The 17,057-nt window shown below is 44.9% G+C and overlaps 1 protein-coding gene across 2 annotated transcripts in view; it reads left to right on the top strand.

The window, feature by feature from the left end:
* The window catches only part of PAX7 (paired box 7), a 146,886-nt gene that overhangs the window by 123,457 nt on the left and 6,372 nt on the right, over positions 1-17,057 (top strand). For both annotated transcript variants that reach the window (XM_050931340.1, XM_050931339.1), the window contains exon 8: positions 15,945-16,191. In XM_050931340.1, the coding sequence (XP_050787297.1) occupies positions 15,945-16,191 (247 nt within the window). The remainder of the gene's footprint in view (positions 1-15,944; positions 16,192-17,057) is intronic.

Raw genomic sequence — 17,057 nt, 5'->3', positions numbered from 1 at the left:
GGATAGCTATCACAGTATGAGCACCTTTATACGGGCCTATCTGCATCTACCCCAGGGGCGTTGTACTGCCTTAACGTCAACGCTCTTGTTAGCTGGGCTGCGGTATCGACTGGAACGTCTACATGCTGCAGTAATAGCAATAGTAACAAAAAAGAGCTCACAGAAATGAGTAGAAATTGTAATGAAAATGGGGAGGGGTTCGTTTGCTTGGTTTTGGTTTGATTTGAACAATTCCTCGCATTGTTTACAACCCAACACTTTCAGGCTGTGCCTTGACTAACAAAAAATCCCTTCTGGGAGTTCTGGTATCAACGAGCCTTCGGGGGCTTTCAGTGTTTTCAAACTAGGGTTCCCACCAGCACTATTACCGATTTAACGGTAGCACCAATGGGAATGTTATTGTACAATTCTCCAAGATAGACTAGATTTAAGTGCATGAAGGTGAAACTACCTAGGTCATTAAACTGATGAGGTGATGTTCATTGTCCAAATGGAGTGAAACACAGAAAGGAAGCAAACAACCTAAAAGGCAAATAACAAATGAAATGCTTCACATCATGCCATTTTTAACAATCTGAGATGTTAGTAAGAGAGGGAGGGAATTTTATAAATATATACGGTGCTTCACTCATTTGAAATTCTCTCAAAGGTACACTTCATAATCCACACGCAAAAATCGACGGTCTCTGCCTATCCCTCTGCCAAGATTTAATAAGAGCCATGGTTGTGAGATCTCATATTTCTGTGATCTCAGGATTTAAAATAAGGCAGTATACTCTGGAAAACTCCCAGTATTATTGCTTAAAATACTAATATCCCATGGAATATCATCAGAAATAACCCAAACTGAACCACCATTGACACAAATGAGAAAAGTACCCTGTAATGTCTTACCCTGGCTTTTGAAATTGTGCTTGTTCTTTTAATTGCTAATTCACAAAATTCAGAGGCTACTGCAAGTTAGTGATGTGTGGATTACTGTGTGTGGATTGTATTCTCTGCTGGGGTCACCTTGCTCAGCCCCATCAAAGCACATTTCCACCAGCAGAGCATCTGGCACTGTGATTTTAATAAACCGATGGTGTCTTTTTCATAGCATAGAACCAAAGCCCCAATTCAGCCAACCATTTTAGCACATGCTCATGTCCATCCCTATTCTGCAAGAAAGCATTTAAGCACGTCTGTAGGCCCATTGACGTCAGTTAAGCATGTGCCTAAAAGTTAAGCACATGCTTAGTGCTTTCCTGAAGAGAGATGAACTGCTGAATGGGTCTGAAGTCTTATAACCAAAGACTTACGTAAAGACTCCAGGATTTTTTCCATTAACAGTGTTGTTATTCTATGGTGATATTTTTAGCACTAATTAGGGAAATATGACTAATTCAGATAAAGAGCCAGCTGAGCCGCAGCTTCTCCTAAAACGTGCACTGAACTGGGTTTGACTTTCGTTTTGTAAAACTTTGCTCAACTTTTTTCTTTTAATTATTTCTTCTCCTTTTCATTTTGTGCTTTCTTCTCCCAGCAGGGGGTGAAAATGCCAAAATATCAAGGGAAGGTGCTTTCCATGGTATTCTCACCTCCATCTGAGGCAAGAAGCGCTAGTAAGCTTAAAAAAAAAAAAAAAAAAAAAAAAAAAAAAAAGCCTGTTGTCATGAGATTTCCAGCCCAACTACACTCAAGAGGTTTGGATGGTTCAGAGAAACAGTGGATGCTTATCTCAGCTGAAGCCCTGAAACCTTTTCGAGTGTTTGGACTCTGTAGGGTTGTCCGGAAGTCTATGGGGATTTTAGTATATTGTAGTCATTCATTCCTATCTGCAATAGAAATCTTAGAGACAGGCCAATGCAGTGGAGTTTTGATCCAGATCTATATTAGGTTTAGTCTGCGATTTGGAATTTAAGATCCAGTCAGATATAGAGTTTGGGTCAGGATTCCACTGTGTCAAAATCTTGCCAGATTTCTGATATCCTGAAGAGTGGAAATCAGCTGTTCTCACTAGATTTCTGCCATCTTGGGCTGAAATCCCATGAGGTTTCAGTTGCATCAGATCTGTAACTGGAAAACAGTTCTTCCCCATTTCCAACCCAGAACCAAAAACATAAGGGTGGATTGAAGATCCAAAGCTGAATCCAAGCCCTCCTAATATTTAAAGCATCATTCAATCTTAAGCTCTTCAGATCTGAGACTGTCTGTATTTTTTGCCTGGTACAATGCTGAGCGCATTAAATAATAAATGAAGGCACAGGAGCTCAATTTCAAGGTTCTGTTATCCAGCCCATTCTAGTAACTATACACCCAGTCAGAGAGAAGCAAAAAAACTCCACTTTCTAACTGGAACTGGATGGGGAGAAGGACTATGAGATAAAAAGAAAACTAGACATACAAGACTAAGATCTCAATTAAGATCATCATTCTCCTATTTACCTACAGTGGTATCTTTATCCCAGTGAAACTCTAGGGTCAGATCCGCAGGTGGTGCAAAGCGACAGCCCCATTGTCTTGAATATTCTGAGAATGTTTGAGCTCTGAGCGTGTTTTTTAATTTATAGGTGGACAGGGAGCGTAGATCACCAGAGGGACTTTGAAAATCTCTCCCTGAAATCTTTGTTTCGGCCTCACGCAGCAGAGAGGACCATAGAAACCATTTGTGGGGCTGCGAAAAGCCCCTTCCACTGAATTCATGGCTTGTCCTGCAAGAGTGGAGGGAAGACGCTTGACTTTAAAACTCATCCCTGCTGCAGGTTCCCAAGAACCTAAAATTCTCTCAAGTTGCTCCAAGCTTGTTAGGGTGAATGAGCTGAAAAGGAGCCGGCCTACCTTTAAAATGCAAAGAGCCCCGAGAAAGCTGGGAGCAAGAGAGCAAATGAACAGGCAGCCCAGCAGGATGAGATGCTGCTAATTTTCCCTTTCTTTCATTCGTTTGCCAGCCTGAGTTATTAAATGGTTGGTTTGAGTCTAGCTAGCATTGCAGTGGCTGAACTTATCAGGATTATTTCATCTCTCCATGACCTCTCCGTATTTACGATGGGGACCCTGAAGGCATTGGCTTGACTTAACTAGTGTATCTTACAGTGCAGTTAAGCCGGGCCTTAACTGATTACAGGCCTTGATTGATCAGAGGGGGGAGAGAGGCGTTCTAGAGCAGATACGCAGGGCTATCAGTGCACCAGGCAGCTTTGCCTGAGGCTGGGATATGCCATTCGGGGGATTCTTTGTAGTGCAGCTTCCTTTCACATTTATAGATGCCTCCCTCCATGCTCCTAAAAAAAAGAGAGAGAGAACCAGAGAGGGGAGGTGTGCAGAGGACTCAAAGGATCTCAGGAAATCTTGTTTGGAAGCAGCAAGTCAGCACCCACACTCTATTAGCAGTGTCCGCGGGGGGTTGTGATAGTGAGTGAGCACATATCAGTTTAGCTGAGAATTGAGGGGAAAAAAATAAAGAGAGAGAGAGAGGAAAAAATGGCAAGGAAAGGAGAAGAGAGGAGACACTTCTGTGAATTTTGGTTTGGTTTTGTTAATCTCTGGTATGGAGCTGATGATAGGAGAGAGTTCTCAGGGGTTGAATGCCAGAAGAAAGTTTATGAAACAGGTTTAATTTGCCGGGGCTTAGCTATCCTGTTTGAGCTCCACGTCCAGCCATTATTCACATCAGGCCGATGCACCGCAACAGATTTAGTGGGCAACCTTTTTTGTTTCTTGGTATTGTAAATCTCTTGCCAACCCCTTTCTCTCCAGCCCCTTCTCCCGCCAGCGTTCCAGAGATCAGCCCAGGATTGACAAACGGGTGCAGAAAATAAGAACAAGGTGATCCCCAAACCTTTGCACATCTCTAAAGCCAAACCCAAACTAAACCCTGTGGAAGATTCTGAAATGTTTGGGGGTTCTTGCTTTTCCTCGTTGTTCCTCTCTGCTTTTGCATCCCCAGTGACCCTGTGAGTGCTGAAATGCCATGAACAAGACTGTTCTCCAGACAGCTGTCTCCCAGTCAGAACCTGGAAACAATTAAATTCATAATTAATCATTTTGTGGATAAAGTGCCTAACCTGTTTGCCTAACTCAGGGGATCTCAGATTTTTTCATACTTGCACCACATGGACCACATGGAGGTGTCCCATGGACAACTCCCCTCCCACTCCACCCATGTGGTATTTTACATGGAAATTGTTTTGGGGGGAAATAACATCAGGGGAGTGTTTAATGTCTGTTTAGCTTCTTTTAATGCAATCTAGCAGCTGGAGAGGAGGAGGAGGAGCCAGCCCCATGTGACCAGCCAGCTCTCTGGCAAGCCACAGTTTGAGAACCGAACAACTCACCTTACTTATTTGTTATTCCTTTGTTTAAAATGTTTTATCCATCCAATCAAGGAGCACAAAAAGTACCATGTGACTTAGGTAACCAACCACACAACACAAATAACTAACTTCACAAACAACTCATACGCTGAAAAAGCTATTCAGTGACCCCATTACAGATAGGGAATGGGTCTGAAGGAAATCAGGAGTAGTTCATGAGCAATTCACTAACCAAAAGGGGAAATAAATTCATAACAGAAACCGGGCCAGATCTGCAGCTGGTGTAAATCAATGTAGCTCCCCTGAAGTTGATAGGGCAGATCCTCAGATGATATAAGCTAGCATATCTCCAGGATGTGTCCCATAATTTGGTGATGAACAGTTTATCAAGCTCTACGCTCAGAGCTTCAGATGAATAGAGCCCTGAAAATTTGCAGATATGCACTTTATATCTGTGGACTGTGCTTGTGGATGGCGGAGCAGATGCGGATACAAATTTTGTATCCGCACAGGGCTCTACAAATAGAGGGGGAAAATCTGCTCCTGTTCCACAGGGGAAATTCCATCCCAATCCTAAATTTATCAGTCTGTTCAGATCTACATGTGTGATCAAGAACCTTTGCTATCTATCAGTGAATCCCATTTTTATCCTGAGATACGACTGAACTAGATTCTCCTCTCACTTACACCAATGTAAATGTAACTCTGCTCCGGTCAGCGGGGTTACATTGATGTAAAACCAGTGGGAGAGGAGAGTCAGGCCTGTTATCTTTGTTCTGTAGTTTGAGAATGCTTCCTGGGCAGGGGTGTACACACATTAATTGACCCTTTGGTGTGGGGCACCCTTTGTATGCATTTCACTAATCTTGGCGCCAAGATTTTCAGAAGTGACTAGTGACTGTGGATGGTTTAACATGAAATACCTTAAAGAAAGAAGTTTTAATTTTCAGAAGGAAGGTGATTTCAGGTATCTCAAGTTGGGTGCCAAAATCTTTAGTCACTTTTGAATCTCTTGGCCTCTGTTTCTTCCATCTCCAGGGGAAGAGTGTCCATCTCTGATTAGTTACCATAAATCATATGCACATAACTGGGATCCCCCTTCACCTTACGCAACCTAACATAATGTGGCTCTCTGTTGTTGAGTCTGCTACTACTTCTGATACAATGGATTTGATCCTTTTGCTCAAGGGATAGAGACTCATGCTTCTAGATCCAGAGGTTTTGGGTTCAAGCCCCACATGTAACAATGCCCCGGGAAATTACTCTTAAGCTGCAAGAGAAGATTCCCCATAGCCCTTCTTACTTACTTAGGGACTTGTTCTGAAAGGAGATCCCCATTCTCTTTTCCAAACTGTCCGGGCTCCAGTAATTCATCTTATCATCATAGCTAAGACCCACCTTGGAATAGTTTAGCAACTTTTCTCTGGACCGTCTCCACAATTTGTACATCTCTGCAGAAGCAGGGTGCCCAAACCAAGAGGCAGTTCTCCAGGTGGAACCTCATGGTAGCCTTGAAGAATCAGGTAATAACTTCCCATTGCCTTGTTTCTAATACTCTCGTGCTGCTGCCTAGAACCTTACTGGCTTTCTTTGCTGCAAGTGATCATTGTATTCTCAACTCCACATCATTCCCAATGGGAATCCATAAATCCCTTCCATTGTCAGTACATGCCAATTCTTCATCTATCAGTGAATAGGTCATTTTAGGATTTTTAGATCCAAAAATAAAACCACTCATGTCCATTTCATCAACTGTTCCCTAAACCACTCCCCTTATGTATTTAAATAACGCTGAAGATGTTTTCAGTCACTGACGGTGTTAATGGTATTTCTGATTTTATTGCTAGCTGGCACATTATACCACTCCACATGCACAGGTCCACAGTAAGCCACTTAGGAGAACATCGAAAAGGGAGACAGCATAGTTTAATGTCATAGTACTGAAGTGGGAGTCGGGAATCTTGTGTTCTGGCCCTGGCTCTGTCAGTGACTCATACCATGATCTTGAGCATGACCTCTCTGTGCACGTTTTTGCATCAGAATGATACTTGCCCTTCTGTGGAAAGCACTTTGAAATCTGCAAATGGAAAACGCTATAAAAGCAAAGGTTTGTTATCTGAAGGCAACTGAGATTCTCCCTTTAGAGACATCACTGCAATCCAGTGCCATTTGCAATAACTAGCTTTGACTTCTGTCCATTCAATACATATTTATCCAAACTAGATACCCGAGTTTCAGAAACAGGTTGACTAGTATAGGAGTCAAACACTGGTGCAGTGCTTCATCCAATGTTATAATAAATTCCGGATAGATAATATTTTAACCATTCCCTTATCAGGTGCCTTACTGGCCTCTTATTGATCAAGAATTATCCAATTTTTGTAAGACTACATTGGTTCCCATTCTCTTCAGCCCTAAACACCATGCTCTAATGGTCAGATCCCATGCTGATGGTTGCATGATAAATATCTAGCTAGACAGAGCCCATTCCACCAAGCTATCTTTTATAACATAATAGATTCCAGGAGTGAAACCTTGCCCTACTGAAGTCAGAGCTGAAACTTTCATTGACTTCATTAGGGCCAGGATTTCACCCCAGTCATTTAAAATCTCATTTAAAAGCTTGATTGCATTTTATATAACATAAATCTCCAGAAATAAAACACACTCTTTTAAGAAAATGTATGTGGACCCATTCTGGTTCCCACTGATTCCACTGGGCAATGGGCTGACTCTATTTGCTGAAGTTAGACCAAATGGCCTATGATCACTTTGGTCAGATCTTTCTCAAGTTGTGGTGAATATAACCCCTTATCCAATCCTCTGCTACCATGCCTGACTGCAAGGATATATTTAATTTGTACACCTGATGGGTTACCATACTCTTCACAGAGTTCCTTCAATATGCTGGGATACCACTCATCTGAGCCTGGGGATTTTTAGAAGTTCAAAATTGAGTGCTTGGTTTTGTAAGTAAAGTGTTAATGGTTACAATATAATCATCGTATTTCTCTACCCATGGGCACATTTGGTTATAGTCAACTTCCTCCAACGTGAAGACCTTTGGGTCTCCATATTTATTTAGTTATTTATCTCCTCCCAAGTCTTTCACCTGTTCTACAGTAACCTTTCCCTTCTGCTACTGTTTAATGTAGGTTTAAAATAAACCTATTCTACCTGTAAGAATGGCCACACTGGGTCAGACCAATGATCCATCTAGCCCAGTATTCTGGCTTCCAAAAGTGGCCAAAGCCAGATGCTTCAGAAGGAATGAACAAAACAGGGCAATCACTGAATGATTTTTTTGAACCCAGTTATATTCTATTCTATTCTGTTTTATATTTATTAGAAAGATATTGCTATGAAAAAGGATTAGGGCTTATTCATTAGTTAAGAGGAGTGAGAGGAGGTGAGAGGATCTCAAAGTAGAAATGGGAAATATTAAGTTAGATACAAATAAACCATCTCTGAAATGACTTGAAGAGTAGAGAATGAATTTCCAAATGCGGGAACTGAGTGACCTCTACTGATGGTGAGGATTAGCTCCTTATATTGGGATTCAAAACAGAGAAGGAACCTGCTCCATGCAGGTAGTGGGACTGGAGGAATTGACATGTTTCCCAGAACACATGTAGGGCTCTGTCAACCTTTTCCTCTTCCAACAACTTTTGCAAATGCTGAGATAAGTGAAACTAAAGGAAAGAGGTTTACAGGTGTCATCACAGAAGTCAAAATTGGATTTTTCCCTACAGGGAATCTTTTAGTGATTTGTCTAACCTAGTTTTAAATGTTCCAGGTGATAGGGTTTCCCATCTTTCCCAAGTGATGGACTTTCCGCTGCATGCTTTAGTAGATGATTCCACTGCCCTATAAATACATCTCTCTGTCAAGATGTTCTTCCTAAAGTTTCCCTTTGTGAATATCTTCCCATTACTCCAAGCTACACTCTCTCATACAATCCTGTGTCAGATTTCTGCTTCGTTGGAGTTTGCACTCCAAATATTTGTAGATTGTTATGTCCTTCCTTTATTCACAATTTAGCCAAGCTATGCATATTGAGGCCAACATTTTCTAAAGTACCCATGGATTTTGGATGCCTTAAGATGTCTGAAGATGGACACCCAACAACTAAGGCACTCAGAATCACTTGAGAAGCTATTAGCCTTAAGCTCTGTTCTCCTTCCCTCCAGAACCAATCCTTCCAGCCTCCTGATCATTTTTGCTGCTCTTCTCTGAACTCCTTATAATTTGTTCATATCTTTCTGGTAATGAGGTGTCCAGAGGTAAATGTAACATCATTGTCCTGCTACATGATGTGATGCTTCTATAAATGCACCTAAAATTATATCAACCTTCCCTGCTCCCCTTCCCCAGGGTATCAAAAAAATGACCACGTCTATGCCCACAACCAGTAAGGATTTACTTCATCAGCTCTTTAAGGAATGATCATATGGTGCAATTGTCTGCCATTAGTTCTTCAAACCCGGCACCACTAGTATCTTTTCTCTCTAGTATCTTGCTCATCTAGTCTTGGTGTCACACCAGTTTAGCCTTCACGTTATATCCGTCTAGCAATCTGCTTATCAGAAACCTCACACTTAGAAGCCGAGTCTCCTGGCTTCCAAGCCTGCGTTTTAACCATTAGTTCACACTAACTCTCCCACATAGATTAGGTAAGGTCGTACAGTGAGTCTGGCAGATCTGGAAATGAAATCCAGAACTGCTGGCACCCAGCTACCTGTTTTGACCCTCCCTGCGCACCATGGATATAATTTTCACAATGGTGAGATTTTTTGAAGGGGGCTGGATAATTTTCTGACCATCATTAAAGTTTGTAGCTAGGCAACGTAAGACTATGATACGGCAATCTAACCTCATGCTTCAGGGTATAAGCTGATTATCTTCTGGGGTCAGGAAGGAATTGATGTTAGCCCCTTTCTCCCCCACTGGTAAGGTGCATTATGGGAGGAATTTCTTGCTTTGTTCTGCAATATCAAAAGTGGGCGGTCATGCTATCTGGAGCAGCTCACGCTGTGAATGCCTACTTCAGAGCAGACTATCAAAAACAGGGCAGACACCCCAAACTGGTGGCATGCTCTATAATTAGTCAGAAACAAATGTGAACTCCTGGTTGCTATACTGGTCTTATAAAGGAGTCACAGGCAGTCCCCTTAGATTCTCTAGACTATCTTGCCACCCAGACAAACTGGATTTTGTGATAAAAGGCCACTCCCTGCAAAAATCACACCACATCAGCTTGCTCCCGGCCCCAAGAGACCAGTTATTTCCCCCAGATCAATTGGTACATCAGATCTTACGCTAGCGGCCAATTCTAGAGTAAACTAGCTAAGGGTTTATCAGCTAAGAAAAGGAAATGAGAGTTATTGAGAGGTTAAAGGAAGTAAAATAAATGCACAGATGAGTCTCAGTTTGAAACTCCAATTGGAGGCAGTGATGAGATAAACTGCCCATCTTCCAAAAGTCTTTTCAGGGTACCCAGATTGCCTCTGGGGAGCTCCGCCTTGCATCTGGTACACTTCCCTATAAGAGTCCAAACAGTCCAGAGAGGACGGATCTTTCCTTGAATCCATGCATCTAGCGTCTTCTCACAGAAAACAAGCTGACAGGGTCACTACCCACATGGGCTTTTCCTTTGATGACATAGGGTGAGGAATGCGTTTGGAGTCTTTGACCTCAAATCATCACTCAAGGTGGCCACTTGCTTTGAAATGAGCTCTTTTCTGTTCAAGTTCTTCATTTGCATTCTACAAGGCTTCTTTCTCCTTTGATGGGTTATTTTGTTTCAGGGGTCTCCCAATGTAAATGTTTGCTACAGGATACAGATACATGAAAACAATGCAAGCAGCATCCCATTATTTTTCCTGAAGTTTAAACACCAAATACACTCTGATACATTCAACAATCACTTTGATCTAGGCTAATTCACAGGTGAATTGGCCTGGGGCTTTAGCATGAGCTGGCACCTGGTCTACCAGTGTCATACTGGCCATTGCCAGAGACAAAGTGCAGAGCTTGATGGAGTGATTGCCTGTAGGATATCTACAGTCCCTTTCATGGCTCCTTTCCCCAGACCCTGTGCAATGGCATTAGCCAATGCAAGCTGTTAGCCAGGATGAGAACTAGAGAGAACCGCAGAGTCCGTCTGTGTCCAGCAGCCTCAATTCATTGCGGCCAGTCTCCTCTCCAGAGCGAGGGATAGTGGATCCCGATCCTGTTTGTTTAAAAGTTTGTGGCGGTGCGCCCCAATGCACTGCCTCCCAAAGGAAAGGTCAGTCATCGTGCAGCTGACAGATTTCCACGTTGTCCTTCTCTGACCCATTTTCTAGCACTTTAGAAGCTCTGGCGGGTATTTTGTGTGTTGAGTTGCCATAAAGGCACTTTTGTGTTGGGAAGGAAGCAGACGGGGATTTGGCTCAAGGTTCACAGGGTGGGAGCACCCTAAGCTTGTACTCCCTTTCCATACCGAGTAAGGTGGGCAAGGACTGCCCTGCAAACCTGGCCCTTCCCCATCCTGGCAATGAGCAGCTGGAGTGAGAGGGAGAATATCAGTGAAAACAAGACAGGGCCAAAAGCAGACTCCAGCCGTGGGGTGCTGCAGGGGTCTCTAGAGTTAACTTTAGGAAGGGGATATTTGGGGGTTGTCTTTCTTCACATTTCTACAGAGCCTGAAACTTACGTAATATTCTCTCCCCTCCCCGCCCCCGCTTCCTTTGGTATATAAAAAAATATCGACCCATCACTTCGCTGCCTCTCAAACTCCTCCCCCACGACACACAACACCCCCCCACAACCTCCAAACCTCCAAATCTGGAGCCCCGATTGCAGAGATTGAGGCTCCTAATTGCACATCACTTTCCAAAGCCGCCTTCGTTTATCATAAAGGGTGCACATTTCCCCTGCTACGGTTTCCACGGCCAGAGGCCCTGAGGGCCAGCTCAGAAATGGAGGGAATTAATTACATTTTTTAAACTCCCCTTCTTTTAAAGTACAGGAGAGAGTGATGAAACGTCCCAGGGGGGAACTGTAGAGACGATGGGGGGGGCAGTGGCGGGAAAGGAGGGGCCTATTATTTCATCCAGGAGGCTCCATTTTACCTTATCCTCAGCGACCCCCCAACACACTGAGATCCTCCTTTCCCTCATGACAAGCAGGCTTCTAAAAGGGTGGAAATGAGGCCAAAGGCTCCTAGCACCATGGAGTGCAAGCTAACGCCAAGCCTGTGACTGATTTGGGGCAGCAGAAAAGGAAAAGGAGATGGCAGGGGAGGAATCGACAAGAGGGAGGAAAAGGCAACGCTGTCCATTGCCATGATTGACAGGTAACAGATTTCCCTCCAGATAAAACCTTACAGATGTGGAGTGGGTATTGATTTTTAGTTAGTGGTGGTAATGCACCAAGAAGTAATAAATTATAGGAAAGGAAGGTCAAGGAAGGAAAGGTAAAAGGACTTTGCATTCTTAAGAAGGGGATTACTCCATCTGCCCTCAACTTCCCCAAGTTCAAAAGGTTGCTGGAAAATGAGTTGCACCAGTCAGCGTGAAATGCCAGATAGTGCTGGCCTGCCCCCAAGCTGGAGACCTCTTCTTCACCCCCTCTTGTGGAGGGTGGTCAACGGTGGATGGATGATGTCAGCTGGGGTGTAAGAATCCAGGGTCCACCTCTTGTTATTTCTGGTACAATAGCATCTAGAGACGAGATATGGATCCCTAATGTACTACGGTTGTACAAACACATAGGATGAGACAATCCCTGCCCCAACAAGCTCACAGGCTAAATAGACAAGACAGACCAAAAAAAGCGTTTCACAGATGGGGAATCCTGGAACGGAGAGTTTGAGAGATCTGTCCAAGCTCACACAGTGACTCTGATAAAGCTGTTGGTACCAGCCCACTGCCTGAAACGCACCACTCTCCTTCTTCCCTTAGATCCATGTGGGAGCATCCGTCTAGAACACACTGCTGTCTTCTTGGCCGATGTTCTTTGCCTAAGAGTACCTGAGTATGTAGTGCATGGGGCACAGAGCTTCAGAATGATGCCATTGCCTCCTCTGGGTGCTGATAGGTTGGGACCCTCTTGGCTTCTAATATAATAACAGTAATTGCACTTATGTCCTAGGATCTCAGAGCTCTTTACAGGCATGTATGAATTCAGGATCTCGACACCCTTGTGAGATAGTATCAATCCCATTTTGCAATGGGGAAACTTTAGCGAAGTTAAGTGGCTTTCCCAAGGTGTCACAGAAAGTCAGGGACAGAGCTGGGAACCGAGCGCAGGAGTCTTGGCTTCAGCTGCATGAAACTTGGCTGTGGTTTTTTGCAGGGATTTGTGCAGGCTTTTCTTAGGGTAACCAGACAGCAAGTGTGAAAAATCAGGACAGGGACTGGGGGGTAATTGGCACCTATATAAGAAAAAGCCCCAAATATCGAGACTGTCCCAATGAAATCGGGACATCTGGTCACCCTCACTTTTCTCCGGTTTCAACTCTCACAGGTTGGGATACTGTGGGCCTGAGTCTCATTTACACTAACACCACTTCACCTCACTCCATCTGGTCACAGTACCTGAAAGTGAGCGTAGATGTAACTGGCACCCACGCTGAGGCCCTTTTACGCTGCCAGAGTGCAAGTGAGGCTCAGCCCGAGCGTCATCTTATGGTTTTGAAAGCTCATTGAATCCCTCAACCTCAAAGTGCAAGAAAACCGCTCAGTTCCACATGATTTCTACACACAACATCTCGGAATTTATACTATGACCAAATCTTCACTCGTACAGCACTGCAAGGCCTGGACAGCTCACTAAGGAGAATTGGAAGAGAGAGGACGTGATAGCTTAGCCTTCAGTTAACTAAGCTAATGCTTTCCAAAAATAATTAACACCAGCCATTTGTGCACCTGATCCTAGCCATGAATTGAATTTAATATCTCTGTCTGGCCCCACATATGCCTGGGGCAGGTGCCCTAGATATATGTATAATAATAAATAGCCATTGATGATCAGTTCCTTCTGAGCCAATTCACCTAGTCATGAAGCTCCTGCCGTACCATATGAAATCAGGTTACACTAGACCAGGGGTGTCAAACAGGCAGCCTGCCAGCCTGATCCAGCCCGCCTGATGTATTTATATGACTTGCGTGTCCTAGTCAGGTTCCACTTAAAGCAGGATCTCAGCATCTGTTTAAAGGGAAAAAGCCGGGGTCTGACCTTCGTGATGGTGAAGAACCCTTCCAAATATGAACTGAAGGAAAACCAATGCAGTGTTGCCTTCCTGAGTCTTCAGAGACCCTAAAACAATGGCTCAGAGAGATGTAAAATCCCCAGTCCCCTATAAATCTCATTAGACCGTCAGACTCAAACGAGCACACTTGAACATCAAGATGAACTACTGCAGAGCTGATCATTTCAGCAGGGGGAATGTGGGAGGGAGTAGGAGAGATGCCCCAGGAGGTTGGAGATACAGGTGTTGCTGTAAGGAAACATAGAGGGAAGAGCAGGGGAGAGATACAAAGACAAGGAAGAAGGGGAGAAAGGAGGGTGGGGAAAGAAGAGAAGGGAAGGGGAGAAGTAGCAGTGGCCCAAAGGAAGACTTATTTTTCTACCGAGGGATCCAATAGTAACTCAAAGTTTAGTTAGCATTTAAAGGCCAGATGCTACCGCTGATCCCATTGGGCATCCGGGCCAGGACTTAAAGTGGAATTTGGCCCTTTCCACCACAGGAGTTTGACACCACTGCATTAGTCCATCCTGTCATCTGAAATCAGCTGAGCTCCCAGATGAGACTGTTAGAGTTCCAGGGGCCTGTGCTATCCACCTTGGGACAAAGATGATGGAAACCCCTGGGATCCCAGGGAGAAGAGCCCCCTTTTCTGTACTGTATCTGGAATCAAAGGCTGCAGTATGCGTCTGGAGCCAGAGGAATGGCCCAAGAATATAGGACTTGCAATTCTGGGTTAGGCCAGTGATCTGTCTCGTCCAGCAACCTGTCCCCAGTATCAGCTGGTTCAGAGAAAGGAGCAAGAAACCCTGCAGTAACAGTTACAGGCTAACCTGCTCCCAGAGAAATTTCTCTACTAATCCCCAATAGCTACAGGCTGGCATAAGCCATGGTGCAGGAGGGTTCACATCCCTTTCCAAAAATGTTGTGGGAAAAGATGATGACGTCCTCGACGATACATATATGGACACTCCATATAGTATGTACAGGGCTTTAGTACAGAGAGCAGTTACTGCTGCTGGCTCTGTGATGCCTTGCCTCACACAGCCTGGGGCTGAAATAATGTGCAAGGAAGAGGAGTAACTCTGAACCCCCAGCCCAGTAGACCGCAGGGATGGGGGTTATACTGATTTTCCAGCTGATAAGATGACACCCTCTCCAATCCCCCATCACCTCCTTCTCCACAGGGGGCCAGCCACTGCTGATCTGTGAATCCAATGCTCAGACAAATCCCCGAGAAGGGACTCAGCCTGCCTGAGTCGGGAGGTGACACTACATCCAGGGAAAAGGTCTTTGCTGGACTCCTGAGTCCTTCCAGGGGAGGGGGAGGGTGAAAAAGCAAATGTCAATCCACCCCCACATCATTCAGGATAAGCTCCTGCCTTAGCAAGGGAGGGGAGGAGGGCGATGGGGTTGAGTAGAGAGGGAAATAGCTGTCCTATGGAATCCCCTCTTGTGTCATTCCGAAGAAAGAACCCTCTGCACAATAGCTCCCCAGGCCACCGGCAGGGGATAAAGAGTTTATTCTGCCTCTCACTGGGCTGCAAATATTTTCAATTTGCCACTTTAATTGATGTCAATAAGGTTATGCTAAATGTGGAGATTTTCAACATTTCTGCTTTCGAGCTCCACGCTGGCTCCCGAGGTGACCACTGGGCCCCCCCGGGTGAGCTGCCAGCACAAACGCAGCAAGTCTACACTTACCCAGTGACAGGTGACGAGATCAGCCCAGATGCGTCAAAGACACCTCTCATCCCCTCATCTCCTGGTCCTCAGCTCCCGGCCTGCAAATACTTACACACTCTACAACCACGAGGAACCTCACTGATTTCAATAGGACTGCATGTGGTAGTAAAGTTAAGCAGGTGCAAAAGGGTTTGTAGGATCAAGGCCCCGGTTCCCAGCCCTATAGGCAAACTGACTCACTCCATCCTGGTCCCGTTTGCTTTACAAACACCTCTCTTCTAACAGGCATTTTCTCTGCAAAATGAACCAGCTGTGGTTACAGTCCCAAAGTGGGAAGATAGTTTAGGTGCAGCCTTAATTTTGAGATGGGCTGAGCTACTACCAGCAATTTAACCCCCTTTCCTTTACCTGTGCTTTTGAATAGGGGGTGGGTGAATTCATATCCCCAGATCAAAACCTGCTTTTCCAGGTTGGATCCAAAAGCGAGAGCTTACTATTCAGATCTGGTTCAGATGGGAGCCCAAGACGGCAGAAATCTGATGACCTTTATTCTATCTTTATTTGACTTTATCCTCCAGTGTCTTCAATCTGGCACCGTTTGGCAAACATAAACTGATTTAAAAGCCACCATAGAGATTGGCTGTCACAAGGCCACTTGGAGGCAGATCCTGCTGGGTCTAAGCATGCTGTCTTCGTATGCCCATCGACAATGCTTTCCCCCTTTGCTTCCCCAGGTGATGAGCATCCTAAGCAACCCGAGTGGCGTTCCGCCACAGCCCCAGGCTGATTTCTCCATCTCTCCCCTCCATGGTGGTTTGGATACCACCAACTCCATCTCCGCCAGCTGCAGCCAGCGGAGCGACTCCATCAAGTCTGTTGACAGCCTCCCCACCTCGCAGTCCTACTGCCCTCCCACCTACAGCACCACCGGTTATAGTGTGGACCCCGTGGCCAGCTACCAGTACGGACAGTATGGACAAAGTGAGTATCGAGCCCACCAGAGAGTTGGCTGGACTTAAGCAGAGTTAGGTGCAGGGGGAGTTGGGGTAGAGGAACCAGCAGTCAGATGGAGTGTTGGCTCTGCATTCAGGAATGGATTCCCATGGATGTTGTCTGTACAGAGAATCATTCTTTAGGGACTAACCAAACAGACACTGTCCCACTCTTTCCGTGCTCTGTACAGGGTCCCCCACTCACTTGCCATCTATTGGAAAAGTCTGAATGAAAGATATTAAATAGAAATATGTATATTGTAAGAGAAGGAGGGGTACCTCCAGGATCCCTCTGCTTCCCCATCTCATACTCCTGCACCCTCAGAGGCCCTACATCATGGTGACCCTGCTTCTGTCCAAGGAGATGTAGACATGACATCCCTAGCCAAGAGACCGAGCTCAGCTGCACAGGCATTAGCCCTCAATAAAAATATAGGGTGGATATCAACACAGCTTGAATTGATCATTAGAAAAACGCATTTGATGCACACCACGGCTCCTCAGCTGCCAAAACCATCCCAGTCAAACAATTTACAGTCCCCTTTACTCAGTTCTGACCCAACTGCCAACACACCCACCATCTCTTTAAACTACCAAGGGTTCCATCAAGTAGATGCTTAAGGAGACAAACCCTCTTGCCTTTGGGGCTTTAGACTCATGCCAAACACATGGAGGTGGGATACATGGCCACTTTGCTACTGCACATGCAGCCCTATTGGGAACAGAATCCAAGCAGCAAAGAAACAAAAAGGAAAGAGAGAAAGTTTCTCTAGCCTTTTCATTATGAATTAGACACCCCATCAGCAGATACAGGTTGTGCAGGTAGGTTCTGGAATTTCGGGTGCTTTTAATGCA

This window comes from Gopherus flavomarginatus, chromosome 21, assembly GCF_025201925.1.
Source record: "Gopherus flavomarginatus isolate rGopFla2 chromosome 21, rGopFla2.mat.asm, whole genome shotgun sequence".
Classification (NCBI taxonomy): Eukaryota; Metazoa; Chordata; order Testudines; family Testudinidae; genus Gopherus; species Gopherus flavomarginatus.
This window is presented reverse-complemented; position numbering and strand designations above follow the sequence as displayed.